A 19126-nucleotide genomic window follows, 5' to 3' on the forward strand; every position below is an offset into this window, starting at 1 on the left:
CATGGGATGGAGAGATGGAATGTGGGAGGCAAGGCTGGTGTGAGCACTGGCTCTGAGGTTTAGGCCTCGATATCCAGGAGAGTGGTGTGGGAGGAAGATGAACCACTGGGTTTTAGACACATGGAGGCTCAGTTCAGGGCTTTGGGCTTCCCGGTTAGTTTGTTTAGTCTTGTTGATCTAGGATGAGATCACACCAGATGAAAGGGTACAGTTGACTTTGGAGGAGGGTGAAGCAGAGCTGGGAAAAGAATCAGATAAGTCATTAGAGACATAAAAAAATAGAAAGCAATTTTATATATGCCATGGAGGAGAGGTTGTTAGAAGGTACTGAGGAAAGTAAGTGAACATCAGATCCACAGCTTTGATGTCAGCGTGGTTGGGAGTTGGGTGCTCTTGCCTACTTCCTCAGTGACTTAGGAGAGTTTACTTCATGTCACTCAGAGCCAGTCTTCGAAGATGGGGTCAAATCATGGTTTTTTAATTGATTCTGAGATTCATTCTGACCATTCAATAAGAAAATGCATAAAATGTGCCTAGCACAGACCTGAATAAATACTAGTTTCTTATGTTTTATTAACAAATCATCTTTTTCATCACGGTATCTTAGCTAATATTATGTATTTGCTAAGTGGCAGGTGTTGTGCTCTAGGATTTGTATGGATTATCACATTTCATGCTCAGAATAGCCCAGTGAGAAAAAAACCTCTCTTTACACATGGGGAAACAGGCTTTGAGCATGGGGCGGCTTCCCAAGGAGAAAGCATATGCTGGGGTATGCATAAGCCCTGGTAGCATGGCTCAGTCTGTGCTCTCTGCCCCTTCTTAGAGAATAATTCCCAGAGGTAGAGGAGAAGCCTGGTGGGGCTCAGGGAGTGGCAGACAGGAAGGAAAACAGCAGCAGATGGTAGAAATTTTTTCAGAAAATTTGGAGGTAGAGGCAAGAAAGAAGTGAGATGCCAGATCAGGGTAGGATTTTCAGGAGAACCTTGAGCAGTGAGCTTCTTTTGGAGTGTTTTTTTTTTTTTTCCTCAGGCAATGAACATAACTTCTAAAAGCCATTCAACATCATATATTTATTTAGTGATTGCTGTATGCTCTTAAAATTCCCCTGGTTTGTACATAGGTTGGGACGTGGTCTCCAAGGAAATTGAGTCCAGTCTCATTGGCTTTGGCTTACAGTAGGCTGTTTGCCCAGGTTGTCCTGGCTCCAAAACAGCAGACATTGCACCTTGGAATTCTGACACTCCTGACAATGCTTTTGCATCTGTCCCTCTTTTTTGTTACTGTAGTGACATGTCCTGAGGAGATGGCTGCAGATGTCCAGCCCCCAATCCATCCTGCCTCATCTTGCTTGCAGCATTGACAACCATAGTCTGAAACAGGGAGGAATTTCACAGCAACTAAGGCCAGGGACCTCCCAACCTCTCTCCCATACAATTTAACAGACTGCAGAAAATGAACCCTGAATGGGCAGTTTCCATTTCCCATCACAAGGTGGAAGGGATAAAGAGCCTCATTCTACATAACTCAGAGATGGTGAATTCACATCAGGCCCAAGGGTTACTAGTGGTCATAAAGATAGATCCTGCATGGACAGAGGAGGCTGGAGTGGAAGTGCTGCCCTTGCTAATTGCACAGAAAGAAGAAATCCCGTGAATGAAAAGGGTTGCAGAGGAAATCATGGTTTAATGGCATGGTATATAAGGCTAGGTGGATTGTGAGGAGAGTAAGTGTAATTCATAAGAGGTGAAACTTTTGTCTCCATAAAGGGCCAGATTGAGCCTACCATAAATCTAAATCTTCTGAAACAGCTATGATTATGTTGGTAATATGTTAAAAGGTAGATAGATCTTTTTTTAATGCTCCCCCAATCCCACCAGGCCACTACTGAGTAGTTAAGAAGATTTTTTTCCTGAATGTATGTAGTGAATTTCATAGATACCTGCATTTAATTTCAATTTTCTTCATTGGGATTTTCATTTTTATTTTAAGAAAAAAAGTGTTTCACTGAAAACATTGAGGTGAGCTTAAAATTATTCAGAATAGTTACGACAGCTTAGTATGCTAATGTGAACACAAAATATCTGAGACAGGTCTCAGTCAATTTAGAAAGTTTATTTTACCAAGATTAAGGATGCACCCATGATACAGCCTCAGGAAGTCCTGAGACATGTGCCCCAAGGTGGTTGGGGGTACAGTTTGCTTTTATGTATTTCAGGGAGACATGAGACGTCAATCAATATGTGTAAGATGTACATTGGTTTAGTGCAGTAAGGCAGCAACAACTCAAAGTGGGGGTTTCCACATTAGACATAGATAGGAGACAAAAGGTTGCATTCTTTTAATCAGCCTTCCACTGAATACACAATTTAGTCTGGCTTGAGGGTGGCGCCATTGCTAGGGACTGGCCCTCTTCTGCCCAGAATTTCCCTGCCTCCTGTCCCTATCACCAAGATTTATTTTCCTTTCACATTAGTTTGCTGAGGTTTTAAAATTACCTTTTCTAAGAGTCGTTTGTATAATTTGAAGGTTTTCTTAAATTCTTACTCATTTAGTGGTTGATGACTCCTGAGGTAGCCAAATTACTACTAACGTTTAAAAAAACATTTCAAGTATGTTCTCAGGTTTGTAAATTAAGTTTTTCAAGAATTTAAACTTACAAAATATGTTTTAAATGGTTAACTTGTATATGATACAACCTTATGAGTTTATCTTTTTAATTCATTGTGCTGAGTCTTTTTTTTTCTTTTAATGTAATCCAGAAATAGACAACAAGAAATATTACAAGTACAGCAAAGAGAAGACATTAAAGTGGCTGGAAAAAAAGGTATAGTTCCTCTCTAGTGCCTTGTGGTAAAAGAAAAAATTCACTTCTCTAAGAAATGTTCAGAGAAGGCGGTAAGTCTGAATCCAGAGACCATCCTGTATATTCAGTGAAAAGAGGAAAATTGTGTAGAGATACCAAGTATGAGAAGAAGGCTTTGACTTTTTAATCCTCCCTAACTTGTGCATCTCTGAAGTTAGCTTTATGTTTTCTCATGACCTGCATTCTCATTTCTCCCTGATCCTACTACAGAATGAAATAATTTGTTGGTGTAGATTTGAGTCTTCCAAGTAAGAGGATACCAGGCTTGGCACTTGTTGGCCACTGTCAGTCCTGCAGGTGTCTCCAAGGGTGATGCTCACACACAGCCAGGCAAAGGGACCCAGGGACACAGCCAGGCAAAAGTGTTCGGGTTTAGAGGAAGTATGTCCCGCTTTCAGGGTATGGATGCTGATGAGGGGTAATCTTACAGGCAAACCCTGTACCTTAGTGATTCTAAGAATCTTGACCTAATGGATGGACTGGGGCAGTGAATTTCAAATCAATTTAGTAGGTAACAACCAGTATTTCTCTTGGAATGAAACAGGTTGGAATGGGATGGGACGGGACGGGACAGGACGGGGATGGGGATGGGAGGGGATGGGATGGATAGCAGAGGAAGGGCAAGTATTAAGTATGGCTCTATGAAATGTATTTATATGTGTTTTAAGTATTGGGTTGCTTTATATTTCTTACTATGGGTTGTGATTTAAAAAAAAAACTTTGAAAGCCACTGGTCTAAGGATAATATGTACTTTCACATTGATTAAGAATCTCGCTAAACCAGATAGAATAGTGATAAAGTTTTTGCAAGATGAGTGGATACCAGAAGTTGTAGCACTGTTTCCTAAGATTCTCTTCCATCTTTTGTGTGAAAAATCGTGTTTGTCTGCATGTTCTCTCTCATAAGTGGGAGTTGAACAGTGAGAACACATGAACACAGGGAGGGGAACGTCACACACAGGGCCGTTTCGGAGGTTAGGGGCAACGGGAAGGAGAGCATTAGGACAAATATCTAATACATGTGGGGCTTAAAACCTAGTTGATGGGTTGATGGGTGCAGCAAACCACCATGGTACATGCATACCTGTATAACAAACCTGCATGTTCTGCACATGTATCCCAGAACTTAAAGTATAATAAAAAATAATAAATAATAAATAAATTGTGTTTATTTGTCATACCATGTTACCAGGCTCATTGGAAGCCTGGGAAGCTGGAAATGAGTCCAGTAGAATAATCAGCCTCCTAATGTGCAAAGTAGTGGAAAGATTTAGAGTGCCATATTTCACTTTTCATTCGTGATATAGTAGTAGTAGTATTCCATGTAGGCGAAGAATGAGAATAAATGCGGAGCAGAATCCTTGATGTTTACTTTTGTTCTTAGCCAAGGAAAATGACATGAATACGAAGAGGAGTTTATACTTACTGATTATATTTCCTAGGAAGTGGGAAATTTATATTATTCTATTTAGGAAGTTATTACATATGAATTTTGTGCCAGGTTCTATTCTAAGGGCTTTATTTACATATATTACCTCATTTAATTTTCACAGTAGTCTTATGAGATGGATGCTATTTTTTTTCACCATTTCACAGATAGAGCCACAGAAAGGTTAAGTAACTAGCCGTGGTTACAGAGCCAAGCCCAGCAGCCTGACTCCAGAGTCAGCTCTCAGTTATCACAATATGTTGCCTTCTCATATTGTGTAGGCCATGGAAGTCCAGGTATTGAGATCATCCAGAGATATTGCTGCCACTCAGCCTTTCTTCAAATGGGCAACCATTTCTCATCTTCTGGTGTCTGGTGAAGATACTTCTAGGTTCTCAAATATTTCTTTGCAGATCTCTTAAATGGTCTGAAGGCCACCTATGAATTCATAGATTTCCAAAGTTAAGTTGAAAATACCCTGCTTTTCCCCTCTTGGTTGCTTCATAGGTTAATCAAACTGTGGCAGCATTAAAAACCAATAATGTGAATGTCGGTTCTCGGGTACAGTCAACTGCATTTTTCTCTGGTGACCAAGTTTCCACTGACAAGGAAGGTAAGTAAAGCATTTTATCAGAAAAGATTTTTGTCTGGAGTAAGTGGCTTATGTGTAAATGCCTATCTTAGGATTTAAAAATCTTAGTATCACAGAAGCCTCATATTCCTACCAATGCCTCATACACATTGTGGCAGGTATGCATCTTATTTCAGAAGCAAAGAATATTTCTACCATAGGTTACTTCTGTCATTCATTGATACTTAAGTTATTTATTCAGCAAATATTTCTTTTACACTGATAGTAGTAACAACCCTGGCTATCATTTATTGAGGGTGTATTGTGCACCAGGCCCTTTGCTAAGTTGCCACTATACAAACATGATCTCATCCGACCCTCCCAGTAAATTTCATAATGAGCATCTTGAGGCCCTGTCCAAAGTCTCACAACTAGTAAATGCCAAAGCTGAGCTACTTATGGAGCTTGTCTCTCAAGCCCACACTCGTAACCTTTTTGTGATACTGTTCCTGTGGCATAGTTGTACTGTTCCAGTGGCTCATCTGTTTGCATTTTCTTCTCAAGATGCATGTTTCCTGATAACAGGGATCAATATATTTTGTTTTTAGATGGAAATTGATTTACTTGGCAATTTTTCTTTTAGGTTATTCTTTTATAATCTAAAAATGGTATATTATTTTCTTTTCCAAGTAGAGTCCTCTTATTTTTATATGTATACTTGAATAAAAACAGCTATATAATGCAGTTAACAATCTCAAATGGTGAGACAGAAATTATTCTGACTTTAAACTCCAATTCATTGTTCCCTTCTTCAGGGTATACATATGGCTTTAGTCATTACATAAATAAAAACTAGGAATAGTGGCCTGTTTGTGATTGATAGTAATTCAGGCAATCTGATTTGCAGGAATCTACCTTGCATGTATAGGTAGTTGGCTACTGCCATTCTGGGAGTGGTGGACAGCACCTTTGCCATACTGAGTTACCAGCTGTCAGTGTCTTTACTTGGCTTTAACAATAGAAGATGAGGGATTGAGATGATTAATGGATAGATGGGTGGGTGGATAGATGCATCCATGGATGGATGGATGGAACCATAGATTTTGTTTTAAAAGCAGGAGAAGGGATGTTAGAGGTTATTTAGACAGATCATCTCATTTTTAAAATGGAGAGGTAGGTAACTTATCCTCAAGATCTTCTGTTCTAAGTCTAGTGCTTTTACCAGTACCCTACATATTAAGGTTCTGGGCTTGGCTATATTGCCATTTAGTGTCCTGACCATAAAGTAGCTTTACATATTTTACATTATTTCCTTTTTTAGATATTCAGGTTGGTTTGGTACCAGAAGAAGCAAATGAACTATATGTTGACTTTCTTAAAATAGTTTTCTTTGTCTAGTCGTGACTCATTGGATAATGACTATCCCAGATCCATGAGCAATTTTAAGAAGGGTCAAATGATAACTTTCAGTTCTCCGTTGACAATGAAAATCTCTTACTGAAGACTTTTTGACATCAGGTGGTCCCCAGACAGCAGTCATTTTCTATGTAATACTGTGGCAAATTGTTACTTTGACTTGAGAGCAGAGGAGAATGGAAAAAAAGAAGTGAATGAATATCCCAGCAGCAAACCTGGGGTCTGCTTTTGGTGCTTTATATCCCCACGTGGTTATCCCATCTTATGATTAAGTTTGATTATCTGCTTGTATTCTACATAAAATACTGAATTCAGGAACAGAGTTTTGAAACAGATTTTATTGTCTTCTTATGTAACTGTATTTCTAATTGCTGCCAGAGCTGCATTTTAGTACTGAGAATCCAAATGCTTTAGAATTAATGATGATAAATTCTGCTGAGTTAGTTGTTTGAGTTTTTTTAAGTGTTTTATTAGTTTGGGAGTGTGTGTATGTGTGTGTGTGTAGAACTATATATATAGAACAATATGTATGTATAGAACTATATATATATATATATTTCAGGGTTCTTATAAAGCAAATACCTAGTAGTAGAGACATGGTATTTTATTTCTCTTAAATGAGTACACTCATTACTGTTGAATAATTAGATTTATTCTTTATTGAAGCAGGCTTAGAAAAGATTACCCTTTTAAAAAAGACATGACCATTTCATATTGTTATAGCTGATTTTTAAACTTTATTTGTATTCAGTGGTTTCAGCTAAGAAAGCAACCCTGAGTTTTTGTTTTTAGTGTCATTTAGGGAGCGTCTACTGTATTATACTTGTTTTTTCTTATATCTTTGGTATCATCCCATGTCACATCTCATCCATCATATCTTCCCACTAGTCTGACAGATGGATATTACTATCCCCATTTTACAAATGAGAAAACTGAGGCTATAGCTTAAGTGAGTTCCCTTTATCCAGATAGGGTCAGAATTTGAACTCAGGTCAATTTGACTATAAAACCACCATAATTACTATTTTTTTTTTTTTTTGCTTTCACTCCTCCTTCTGTTTCTTTCAGAGGATTATATTCGTTATGCCCATGGTCTGATATCTGATTACATCCCTAAAGAATTAAGTGATGACTTATCTAAATACTTAAAGTAAGTATTGATTATCTTCAGTCATAATGAAGTACCATTTGCTTCTTGGTTTCCCCAGCAGTGGGGTTTCCTTATGGCTTATCATATCACTGTTTATGATACAAGATTACTCTTGAGCTATGTCATATACTTTGTGCTTTGGGGGTGATTTTTAATGGATGATTGGAATGAACTGATTTGATGAATACAGATTGCAGGAACTAGTGAATGTCAAGATTGGAATTATGGCTTGGTCTGATTTTAGAGGATTAACTATGTTAAAATTTTATGCTCAATTATACTTAACTAATTTGGTTCTTTGTGATCGTTTTAAGAGGAAGAAAGGAGGGATGGAAAGAGTAGATGGAATATAGACCTTTTTTTAATTTACAAAATATTTGTATCATTTTCACTATTATCATTAGATGTTCACTAAAGGGACTTTATGCCCAAGACTTGGAAGTCAAAGTAATATGAAACACAATCTGTGTCTTTGAGGGGCAGAAGAAGGGTTTTAAGAATGGTTTAACGTATGTTCCTTTCTTTATAAAGAGCTTATACATTTAGACTTTAAGTTGAAAAAGAAGTGTTAGAAGTGTTTATTTTCTAGATTTTTGCAAAATCGTTACTTAATTTTGTTGTTAAGATTTTATGTGTGTGATGATTTAATAGCTTTTCCTGATCCTTATAAATCCTTTTTATCTTCTGAGTCATGAAGATAAAATGACTTTTTAATAGATATAGTTGCTGGTTTTAGCAAATTCCAGAGGTCGCACTTTAAAAAAACAATGATTGGAAACTGGTTTCTATAATAGTTAAAGTGTGTTGAAAGCCTGCTTTAAATTGATAATCACATCCTTCTGCTTAATATATCCCCAGATTTCTATGCTGCTTGTCTTGTTAGAGACCTCATGTCTTTGTACTCCATTGTTTCTATAGATTCCTTTCTTTCCACTAACATTTTTAAGTTTTGGTTGAAGAGTTCAGAAGAAAGGTATGCCAGTTAAACTGCTTTCTAATGGAAGAAAAGTTGAAATTTATGTGTCTTTTTGTGAACAGTTAAAATGATTTTCACCTTTAAATATATGTTAGCATCTTCATTATGAAGAAAAAAATACTCCAGCACCCAAACACAAATTTATAGAGGCTAAAGAAAAGCAACTCTGTTCCAACAGATGAGTTCTAATTTTATTTTTTAGTTCAGACAGCACCAAAACAAGGACTTACATATCAAAATAAAGACTCATTTATTGAGAAAACTTTCATTCTTTACACTGAGTTGGTTGAACAGGAAGATATATGGAGGTAAAGCTGTTAGTTGAAAAGTAGGACTTACTAAGTCTTAAGTTGGCCCTGTCTTTCTGTTTATCTATGAAAAACCATGACTTTGATTCTTATTTTTAACTTCCTTAGGCTTCCAGAACCTTCAGCCTCATTGCCAAATCCTCCATCAAAGGTAAGAAGCTGTGACTAAGATATCTTTGGGGGACTTAGAAAAATATTACACTCTTACCACATGAGTTTAGTTGGTTCTAATATATTTTAAAGTGTACTAAATCCATTTTGCATGGAGTGATGCCATGTGGAATAAAGATTGCGCTGGGCTCTCCATCACTATTTTTTATTTTTGTAGATTCCACCTGAATGGTAAATAAAGTGCCATGAAAACCCAAGAAGAGTTGGTTTTAGCAAAGTACCCCTGTGAAAATATTAAAGACATATAGTTAAAATTAAATCTTCCTGCATTAGTTAGATCACTTAATTAAATTTAGTAAGCACTAAGCATACTCTATATATAACTAAAACTCATTTTGCCAAATCTAATTGTCACTGGCACAAAGGTGAACAGAAAATGATTTCCATAACACAAAGAATCCTTTGAGCAAAGATGATCACTTTTTTTCTGAATTTGAAATGATTGATGAATTTATGTGTAATCTTTGTTAGTGGAAAATCTTTTCCTCATTCATTCTCAGGCTGCTACCCACAGCTCCTCTGCAGCTGGTGTGTTCAGCTCCTAGATCCAGAGAACGCAGAAGCCAGTCATAAACCACACCTGACTGCAAATTGCAGCGTTCCGTCAGCCCAGGCCAGATCTCAGATGAGTTAAACGCTGCTCCAAGACAGGGAAATAAACATGTGCACCAGCTTGTCAGTGAGGTCATTTCTTCAGCCAGCAAAGTAACGGATGCCTTGAGAATGTAAAATGGACATAATGCGGATGTTACAAACTTTCCTTCTCCCTTCCATTCGTTTCTTGGCCTTCAAGGTAGCTAACATGCTCATAATTTTTTATGTCATTCTCTGTATAGAGGTGGTGGTGGCTCCAAAAACATTGTCCTTAGAAAAGGACAGAAAGTTGAAAGTACAGCAGTGTTTGTTTGGGGCTATGTTCAGCATGTTGTCAAAAAAAAAAAAAAAAAAATGCGTATTTTACTCTCTTGGAGAATAGCACTGGGCAGAAGTCTGTTGCTGTAAGATCTAAGGACTGCTCTAGGCCAGACCCATGCTTCTTTCATTCCAGTAGTTAATCTCTGACAGTAGCTCTAGAGGATCTAGAGAGGCACAGTTGTCTTGCTGAAACTAAGAGAGTAGGTTCTCAGAGTGCTTCTTATTTTTCTTCATCCAAAAATTAAGCAGATTTTTTTCTCCCAAATATCTATCTTCCTTAGTAACTTAGAGATCATTCGTGAATTGATCTAAACCTATTCTTGAAAGCTTTAGCCTTGAATACCTTTTGGGGTAATATGTTTCATAACTTTATTCTTCTCTGCTCCTTATTTCTGTTTTCTTATTTTAATTTTCAGAATTTAAGTTGTTTGTGACTTCATCATTTATGATTTAGATCAGGGATCAGCAAACCTTTTCTTCTAAAGCCAGATAGTAAATATTTTAGGCTCCATGAAGCAGATGGACTCTGTTGCAACTACTCAACTCTGCTGTTGTATTGTGAAAACAGCCACAGATAATACATAAACGAATGAGCATGGCTGTGTTCCAGTAAAACTTCATTTATAAAAGCAGACAGCCAGCTGGATTTGGCCCCTGGGCCATCATTTGCCAAGCCCTGATTTTGATTTTGGCATCTTGCTCTTCCTAAACCCCAGCCTTGTCTTCTATATTATTTGAGTTGCTTTTCGAGGTCTTCTATTCTGTGTCTTTCTGGGGTTCCAGTGTACACATGACAAACTATACTAGATGATGTACCATCGTTTAAACAAGCGTAGGACATATCTTCTGCTAGCTTTCCTGTCTGTATCCAGGATTTGATTGATTTTTACAGTAATATAGTTGACTGTTTCCAGGAAATATATTCCAGTAGCCGTTAGGTATCTTTGTATCTATGTTGTAATTGATAGCATGGAGCCTGTCATCTTTAATGTGTTTTATATTATTTTCCTTTACTATCATATGTCTGCCTTTGTTGAAACTCAGCTTCCAACCCTCACTCGCTCCAGTCTTTTCAATTTGTCACTGTCAGCAAGCAGAGTTGAATGCAACCAGTGGGTTTGGAGATGTTCCCGAGTTCCTTCTTGCAAATCATTTGTAAGAAGGCCTAACATTAATCCCTGTGGTACTCTGCAGTTTGTTCTCTTTCCAGAACTGTATCCATTTAGTCATAGCCTTTGTTACTGTCTTTCTGAGCCACTTTTCTGCTGGAACAATCTCCCAAATCCATAGTGATTTGGTCTTTTAAATAACAAAAATTTTAGTAAATGCTTCAATCATCTTTTTTTCCAATATATTCAACAGTGCACTGGGAGTAACATAAAAACTAGTTATATGTAGAGGCTACAACAATCATTTTCTTTTTTTAAACACTTGTAACTGGTATCTTGTTTTGTTGTGAGCTGTTAAAACACCTGAACAAGTCATTTCTCCAATTAAACGTTTTATGTCCATACAAAAGTACCTTTCATCTTAAGTTCTTGTAATGAACACTTTTTATTTGAATTATCAGTGAAAAGTGAACCTCATCAGTGCAGTGGCACACGCTTGTAGTCTTAGCTACTCAGGAGGCTAAGGCAGAAGGTCGCTTGAGCCCAGGAGTTCAAGGCTGTAGTATATGATGATCGCAACTATGAATAGCTACCGCCCTCCAGCCTGGGCAACACCGTGAAACCCTGTCTCTAAAGAAAAAAAGGGAATAATGTCTAAGTGTTTATAATGACATCTATGTTAGGAACATTTTCCCACAGAGAAGGAACACAGGCATCCTCATAACTTCAAGCTTTTTGTGTTTTGAAAATATTTTGGCCTTCAGCATTATTAGCTGTGAGTTCCACCCTCCTAGCTGAAGATACCTTTCTAGTAAAAAATGTGCATCACCTAAACACCCTTTGCTGTCTTAATTTAAATAGAAACATGTATTCTTTTCTTCTTTTTTGAGACAGAGTCTTGCTGTGTCATCTAGGCTAGAGTGCAGTGGCACAATCTCAACTTACTGCAGTCTCTGCTTCTCAGGTTCAAGCAATTCTCATGCCTCAGTCTCCCGAGTAGCTGGGACTACAGGCACATGCCACCATGCGCAGCTAATTTTTATATTTTTATTAGAGATGGGGTTTTGCCATGTTGGCCAGTCTGATCTCGAACTCCTGGCCTCAAGTGACCTCCCACCTCGGCCTCCCAAAGTGCTGGGATTACAGGCATGAGTCACTGCAGCAAGCTGAAACATATATTCTTAACAAAGTTGCAAATATGCATTCACTTGGTGCTGATAGGTGGTTCATTTGTGATGGATTAGTCTTTCTTTTAATGATTCATTTGCTAGAGGTTGCTGTGTGGCCAAGAGAAGGTTTTCCTATAGTGTGTGGTATATTCCCAGGATGAGCCTCTGTTTTTTACAGCAAACAATTTTAAGACATGGTGTTTTATCCCCTTGGGTTATGGGATAAAACACCATGGGCTGTGGAATCTTTTAGCACCAACTCTACCAGTTCTTTGTTTAGCAAAGCAGGGGCATGAAGAATGAAGCTGGGAAGAAGTCTGTTTCCTAGGGTAGATCCATGTTGGGTCTGGTCAACCTGGTGTCTCCACAAACAGCCTGAAAATTATAAAAATCTGGGTTGTGATCACCATGCAGTCAATTCTCCATGTTCAACAGCAAGACTTGTCTTCCCTGCTATTGTACCTTTTACATAAGGGTGGCATGATTTCTTCTATATTGTGATCATTAAGGCCTTGACAAGATTCTTACATTCACTGGTGTAAAATGTTCATGTGAAAGGAGAAAATATTAAGTAAAGGTCTGACTTAGTTGCATTGGGCCTAATGGAAAGAACACTGTATCAAAATTGAAATCTTGGCCAAAGTCCTCTACTTGGTGAGCTTAAGCTATTCATTTAGCCTCTCTGCTTCCCTCTCTTGCTGGCTGCTTGCTTGTGCAAGGTTGTTCTTGCATGGATAAAGTAAGATAAATACTGTCCCTTCATTCATAAGTGGACATTAAACCAGCCCAGGAGGTAAATGAAATAGGGATTCTGGCTGGACACCTGGCCCCCTTCAAGAGACTATTCTCATTTTGACTTCTGTGCCTTGCATTCATCTGGTAATTAGCAATCCCCTCATGGCCACCATACCTGGCACCTACGAAGCTTGTGTTTGCTAGACCAGCTAAGGGGCTCAGCCATGTACCTACCCAATCATATCCACCATCACCAAGGCTGCTTCTTAGACGTGATGTGTGGCTCAATTCCCTAGATGATTGGCAAAATATAAAGGAGCCTGTAAAACGTAAGCCCTTTGCTGGGTCTGCTGTTCCATTCGCCTCTGTAGAGGTCTAAATTATACATGTTGGGTTTTTTTTTTTAATGGATTGATGTTGTGTCAAGGTGACATTTGACACCACTTCACTGCTCTAATGTTGCAGAAAATAAAGTTATCAGATGAGCCTGTAGAAGCAAAAGAAGATTACACTAAGTTTAATACTAAAGATTTGAAGACTGAAAAGGTATGTGGGTTCAGTTGTAGTGGTGTATCGTTCATACTCAGTGCGTGATGTGCATGAATACATGCGGAACAGTTGCATGCTTGATTGTGATTACAGTTTTGACCAGGAAGAATTATTAACTTGCATTTCTGTGACTTAATAATTAAGAATAGTGTATGACAATGAAAATGGTAAGCAACCAAGACTTATTAATAGTCAGAGAAAAACAATATACTACTTATCGAGAGTGTGCCTAAATTTTGCTAGGTATTCATAGAGTGATAGGGTGGGAAAGGAGGGAGGAAGCTCTACAGGTCATTTTTTGTCAACCCTGCTGCCCAGAAGCAGAAATTATGATGATGATAAAAATTATTAATAATTTCACCATTCAGCATTCACCCTGGCAAATGGCATTTTGGTAACCTTCCTTACTGAGTTTTATACATGCTTTGTAAATAACCTATGTGGCCTTTAACATTGGCATTATAATACTCAGTTCTGCGCTTTTTATTTAGCATTAAATTGTGAAAATGTTCACATATCATTAAACATTCTTTGAAAAAATATTCATGTTTTTATGATATTCAGTCATGGGTGTTTGTTTCACCATATGGAATGTAATTTAATCATTCCCCTATATTTGGACATATAGGTTACTTCTGATTTTTTTATTTTTTGTTTTTATTGAAGTGATAGACATTCTTATTTACAGTCTGTATCTCCAATCATTTCATTAGACACAATTTTGAACTAAGAGTAAGAGCTTGGAGAACATGAACTCTTTCATAATTGAAATATATATAGCTAAAGTGCCTTTCAAAAATGGAGAAAGTTGTGCTTCCAAACATTATTGCCAATGAGTATTTATCTTGCATTTTTGACGACACTGAGTATTGCTTTTATTCTTGAACATTGTTGCCTGTCAAATTAGGCTACGTTTCTTTAGCTAGAAAGGTTGTTTTTCCAAATGCTTATGGCCCATTTGCATTTTTGCAAATTGTTGGTTCCTGTCCCTTGCCTGTTTTTATGTTGAGATAGTAATGTTTCTCTGTTGCTTTGTATGAGCTCATTCTAAATTAAGGCTGTTAACACTTTTCATGAAATATAGGATACAAGCTTGTTTTAACCTTTTCATTTCATGTTTTAACAGTGTTAAATTTTTCTGAGGATTAAGTACAGAAATTGTTTCCCTTTATGATTTTTTCATTGTTTTTATGCTTAGAAAGACCTTGCCCATCTCAAGATTTTAAGTTAACTGTCACTTAGATTTTAAAAATACTAACTGCCCTTTGAGTTTAATGTTTTTTAGAACTGTTATTCTTGAATCAATATGTAATTTATTTGGGCATATGATATTGGGGATAGTTCGATTTAAGATCTGCCCAAATAGCTAGTTATCTCGATGCTGTGTCAACGGGGACATTGTCAGTTTCTCTGAGAGAAATCTTTGTGCCCCGCCCTTCTGTGGGAGTGCCACTTATTGTATCCACAGTACCACAGCATGGAGAATGTCTTAAGTGCACGAGATAAGTCTGAAGCAGACTGTTGCTTTGCACCATTGAGTCAAAAATAAGCCTACTAAGTTATAAGTGACAGAATCTGAAAAGCGGAATTGTGGGAATCATATACTGTGCCTCTAAAAAATACTTTGTCAATGACTTTGTCTTACAGTTCCCAGGGAGACAGGTGATTTTTTGTTTTTTGATTCCCATCATTTATGCTTCTTCTGAACAATTTGTGGTGCATCTGCATCAAAGTTAAATCAGCTGCTATTTACCTTCTGCAAGTGCTTTATATAAGACATGGAAGAAAAAAATTCAGTGACCAGAGAGAGATAGAAATGTACAGGGCAGAATTATTTGTAGTCAGCTTTTTGGAAAGTATTGCTTTGTTGGAGGAAAAATAAGGCAGCTATCCTGCTGGTCTGGGATGCTTTGCAACACAGGTCATCTTTTGAATATCATAGGGTTGTCCTTGGTTTCCCATGGAGCAAATGAATAAAATCAGATGGTAAATTGGTGTGAATTATTCATCATGTGGTAATACAAGGCTGTAATTCCTACCTCTGACAATTGCGGCCTGTGTCAGTTCCATTGTTTGTGTTATTGTGCTTTATGCACCCTCTAGAATTATCTACCCCCTCCCCAATGTAAACCATTGGTTGGAACATTCTGCTTCTTAGAAGGTGGCAGTTTTGTCTTCTGCCTCTTTTAACATACTCTGTCTCTTCAGTCTGAATTCTGAATAGAAATCAGAAGTTTTTCACTCCCTTATGAAGCATGTTAGTGGGGGACGCTTACCTTCCTTAATGAAACTTGAGACATGCAGTCTTCTTTGATTTGCATGTATGATTAATAAATGTTACATTCATAACAATTTTTCTCTCTTATTTTCATTAACAGAAAAATAGCAAAATGACTGCAGCTCAGAAGGCTTTGGCTAAAGTTGACAAGAGTGGAATGAAAAGTATTGATACCTTTTTTGGTGTAAAAAATAAAAAAAAAATTGGAAAGGTTTGAAACTTTGAAAATAAAATCTAGCAAAAATATTTGCTTTTTACATGTTTCAGTTTGTCCTTCCTGACCATTAATGACTACCTTTGGTGGGGGGAAGGAAGTGGCCAATTTCATGTTCTCTTAAACATTTCTTTGCATTTGGTTTTTGTGTTCCTGAACGAAACATGAGAAAGTGTGTAACTTCATGGCTATGGCGTTTTGGAGTCTCATCTGACATAATGAAAAGTAATCACTTGAAGAGAATTAACATATAGCATCATGATTTTCTCAATAAACTGATGTGTAACAACATTAGTGTATGACTGTTTTTTAATGCAACTTTGCATCCAGTAGGTATAGTAGTAATATTTTCAATATACTGAGAGAAACTGGATTACAAAACTGTGAGGTAAATTACTACTTTTAAAAAGGCTTTAGTTTTGGTAAAAATTTTTTTTTTTTCTTTTGAGACGGAGTCTCGCTGTTGCCCAGGCTGGAGTGCAGTGGCGCGATATCGGCTCACTTTTTGGTAAATTTTTTTGATGGTGTTTTTCTGTTTTTATGAGTACATTTTCTTTGTAGAAAATAGAGAAAATAGTAAGAATTTCAATCTCCCATTTCTTCATTACCCAGAGATAATATATTTTATAATAATTTTTAGAAAGGAATTACAGTAACTTTGTAACCTTTTTTTTTTTCAACTTTTATTTTAGACTCAGGGCGTACATATGCAGGTTTGTTACAGAGGGATACTGTGTGATGCTGAGGTTTGGGATGTAATTGAACCTGTCACCCAGGTAGTGAGCGTAGTACCCAAGGGGTAATTTTTCAAGCCTTGTTCTCCCACTCTCCCTCCCCTTGAAGTCCCCAGTGTCTATTATTGCCATCTTTAAGTCCATTTGTACCCAATGTTTAGCTCTTACTTATAAGTGAGAACATGTGGTATTTGGTTTTCTGGGTTTTTTGCATTAATTCGCTCAGGATAATGGCCTCCAGCTGCATCCATTTTGCTGCAAAGGACATGATTTCATTCTCTTTTATGGCTGTGTAGTATTCCATGGTGTATATATGCCATGTTTTCTTTATCCATTCCACTGTTGATGGGCTCCTGGGTTGATCCCATATCTTTGCTATTGTAAGGAGTGCTGTGATGAACATACAGGTGCATGTATCTTTTTGGTGGAATAATTTATTTTCCTTTGAGTACATAGCCAATAGTGGCCAGTAGTGGGATTTCTGGGTCGAATGGTAGTTCTGTTTTTAGTTCTCTGAGAACTCTCCAAACTGCTTTCCATTGTGGCTGAACTAATTTACATTCTCACCGAAAGTGTTCCTTTTCTCTGCAGCCCTGCCAACATCTGTTATTTTTTTACTTTTAAATAATACCTGTTCTGACTGGTGGGAGATGGTATCTCATTGTGGTTTTCATTTGCTTTGCTCTGATGATTAGTGATGATGGGCATTTTTTAATATGTTTGTGATCACTTGTATGTCTTCTTTTGAGAAGTGTCTGTTTATGTCTTTTGCCTACTTTTTAATGGGGTTATTTGTATCTTACTGATTTGTGTAAGTTCCTTATAGATTCTGGATGTTAGTCTTTTGTCAGATACATAGTTTCTCTCACAATGTAGGTTGTCTGTTTACTCTGTTGATACTTTATTTTGCTGTGCAGCTCTTTAGTTTAATAAGGCCCCCACTTGTCAATTTTTATTTTTGTTGCAATTGCTTTTGAGCACTTAGTCATAAATTGTTTGCCAAGGCTGATGTTGAGAAGGGTATTTCCTAGGTTTTCTTCTAGGATTTTTATAGCTTGAGGTCTTACAGTTAATTCTTTAATCCATCTTTAGTTAATTGTTGTATATGGTGATAGGTAGGAGTCCAGTTTTATTCCTCTGCATATGGCTGGTCAGTTATCCCAGCATCATTTATTGAACAGGGAGTCCTTTCCCCATTGCTTATTTTTGTTGACTTTGTTGAAGATCAGATAGCTATAGGTGTGTGGCTTTATTTCTCGGTTCTCTATTCTCTTCCTTTGGCCTATGTGTCTGTTTTTGTATCAGTACTATATTGTCTTGATTACTGTAGCCTTGTAGTATAGTTTGCAGTTGGGTAATGTGATACCTCTGGCTTTGTTCTTTTTGCTTAGAATTGCTTTGGCTATCCAAGCTCTTATTTTGGTTCCATATGAATTTTAGAATAGTTATTTTCTAATTCTGTGAAAAATCACATTAGTTACCTTTTTATAAACATTACTTTGTTACTATTTTCCCAGACTACTAACTGTTCTTCATAAATATGTTTTTTTAATGACAGTATAATTTTTGATTATTTGGATATTTGATTATTTAATAACCATGATCCTGTTTGGACATTTGGATTAGTCACAAATGTTCACTCTTTGAAGAATCAGATTATAAGTAAATATTTGTCCACATATTTTATTGTTTCCTTATAATGGATTTTTGGATGTGGGCTTATTGGATTTTCAAATATATGTTTATGGGAATCTATTTCATGGAAAGCTTATAAGCTTTTGCACTCTAGGCTTATTATAAGGGTCTTGCACTCTAACAAACAGTGGGTGTGAAAGCTTAATGCCACCTTGTTAGCATTGGTTGTTACCTTTGGAAATAAGTGTAAAAACATTTTATTGTGGTTTTAATTCATATTTCCCTGATTAGTAGTGATTTTGAACATTTTTTCATACTTACTAGTCAATTGTCATCTTATAGAGAATTGTCTTTTATATTCTTTGCTAAATTATTAGAGTATCAATATTTTTCTTATTGACTAAAAGTATTCTATAACTTAAGGACATTAATTATGTCTACTGTGTTTGGTGTAAATTTCCTTTCTTGGTTTATACTTTGCCTTTAATTTTGCTTATGATTTTTGACATGCAGGTGTTTTTAGTTTTTATGTAGACATATATACATAAACTTTGCTTTACACAGATATTGTAATTAGAAAGATATTTCATTTTGCAGGAAATTTAACCAGACACTTTTATTTTCTTCTTATATTTTAATAGTTGTATTTTTGGTTTTTTTTTAGATGGAGTTTTGCTCTTGTTGCCCAGGCTGGAGTACAATGCCTCAATCTCAGCTCACCACAACCTCCGCCTTCAGGGTTCAAGTGATTCTCCTGCCTCAGCCTCCCAAGTAGCTGGGATTACAGGCATGTGCCACCACACCCAGCTAATTTTGTATTTTTAGTAGAGACGGGGTTTCTCCATGTTGATCAGGCTGGTCTTGAACTCCCAACCTCAGGTGATCCACCCACCTTGGCCTC

The 19126-nt window shown here is 37.0% G+C and overlaps 1 protein-coding gene across 8 annotated transcripts in view; it reads left to right on the forward strand.

The window, feature by feature from the left end:
* The window catches only part of RNASEH2B (ribonuclease H2 subunit B), a 63635-nt gene that overhangs the window by 33795 nt on the left and 10714 nt on the right, over nt 1-19126 (forward strand). For 4 of the 8 annotated variants that reach the window (XM_032150919.2, XM_032150923.2, XM_032150920.2 and 1 more), the window contains 6 exons: nt 2763-2827; nt 4803-4908; nt 7351-7432; nt 8825-8867; nt 13281-13361; nt 15743-15888. In XM_032150919.2, coding sequence (XP_032006810.1) covers nt 2763-2827; nt 4803-4908; nt 7351-7432; nt 8825-8867; nt 13281-13361; nt 15743-15859 — 494 coding nt within the window. In that variant the 3' untranslated portion in view covers nt 15860-15888. Of the gene's footprint in view, nt 1-2762; nt 2828-4802; nt 4909-7350; nt 7433-8824; nt 8868-9387; nt 9681-13280; nt 13362-15742; nt 15889-19126 lie in introns of those variants that run through there. The other 4 variants (XR_009213268.1, XR_009213269.1, XM_032150922.2 and 1 more) reach the window with 4 other exon arrangements.

This window comes from Hylobates moloch, unplaced genomic scaffold, assembly GCF_009828535.3.
Source record: "Hylobates moloch isolate HMO894 unplaced genomic scaffold, HMol_V3 SCAFFOLD_4, whole genome shotgun sequence".
Taxonomy (NCBI): Eukaryota; Metazoa; Chordata; class Mammalia; order Primates; family Hylobatidae; genus Hylobates; species Hylobates moloch.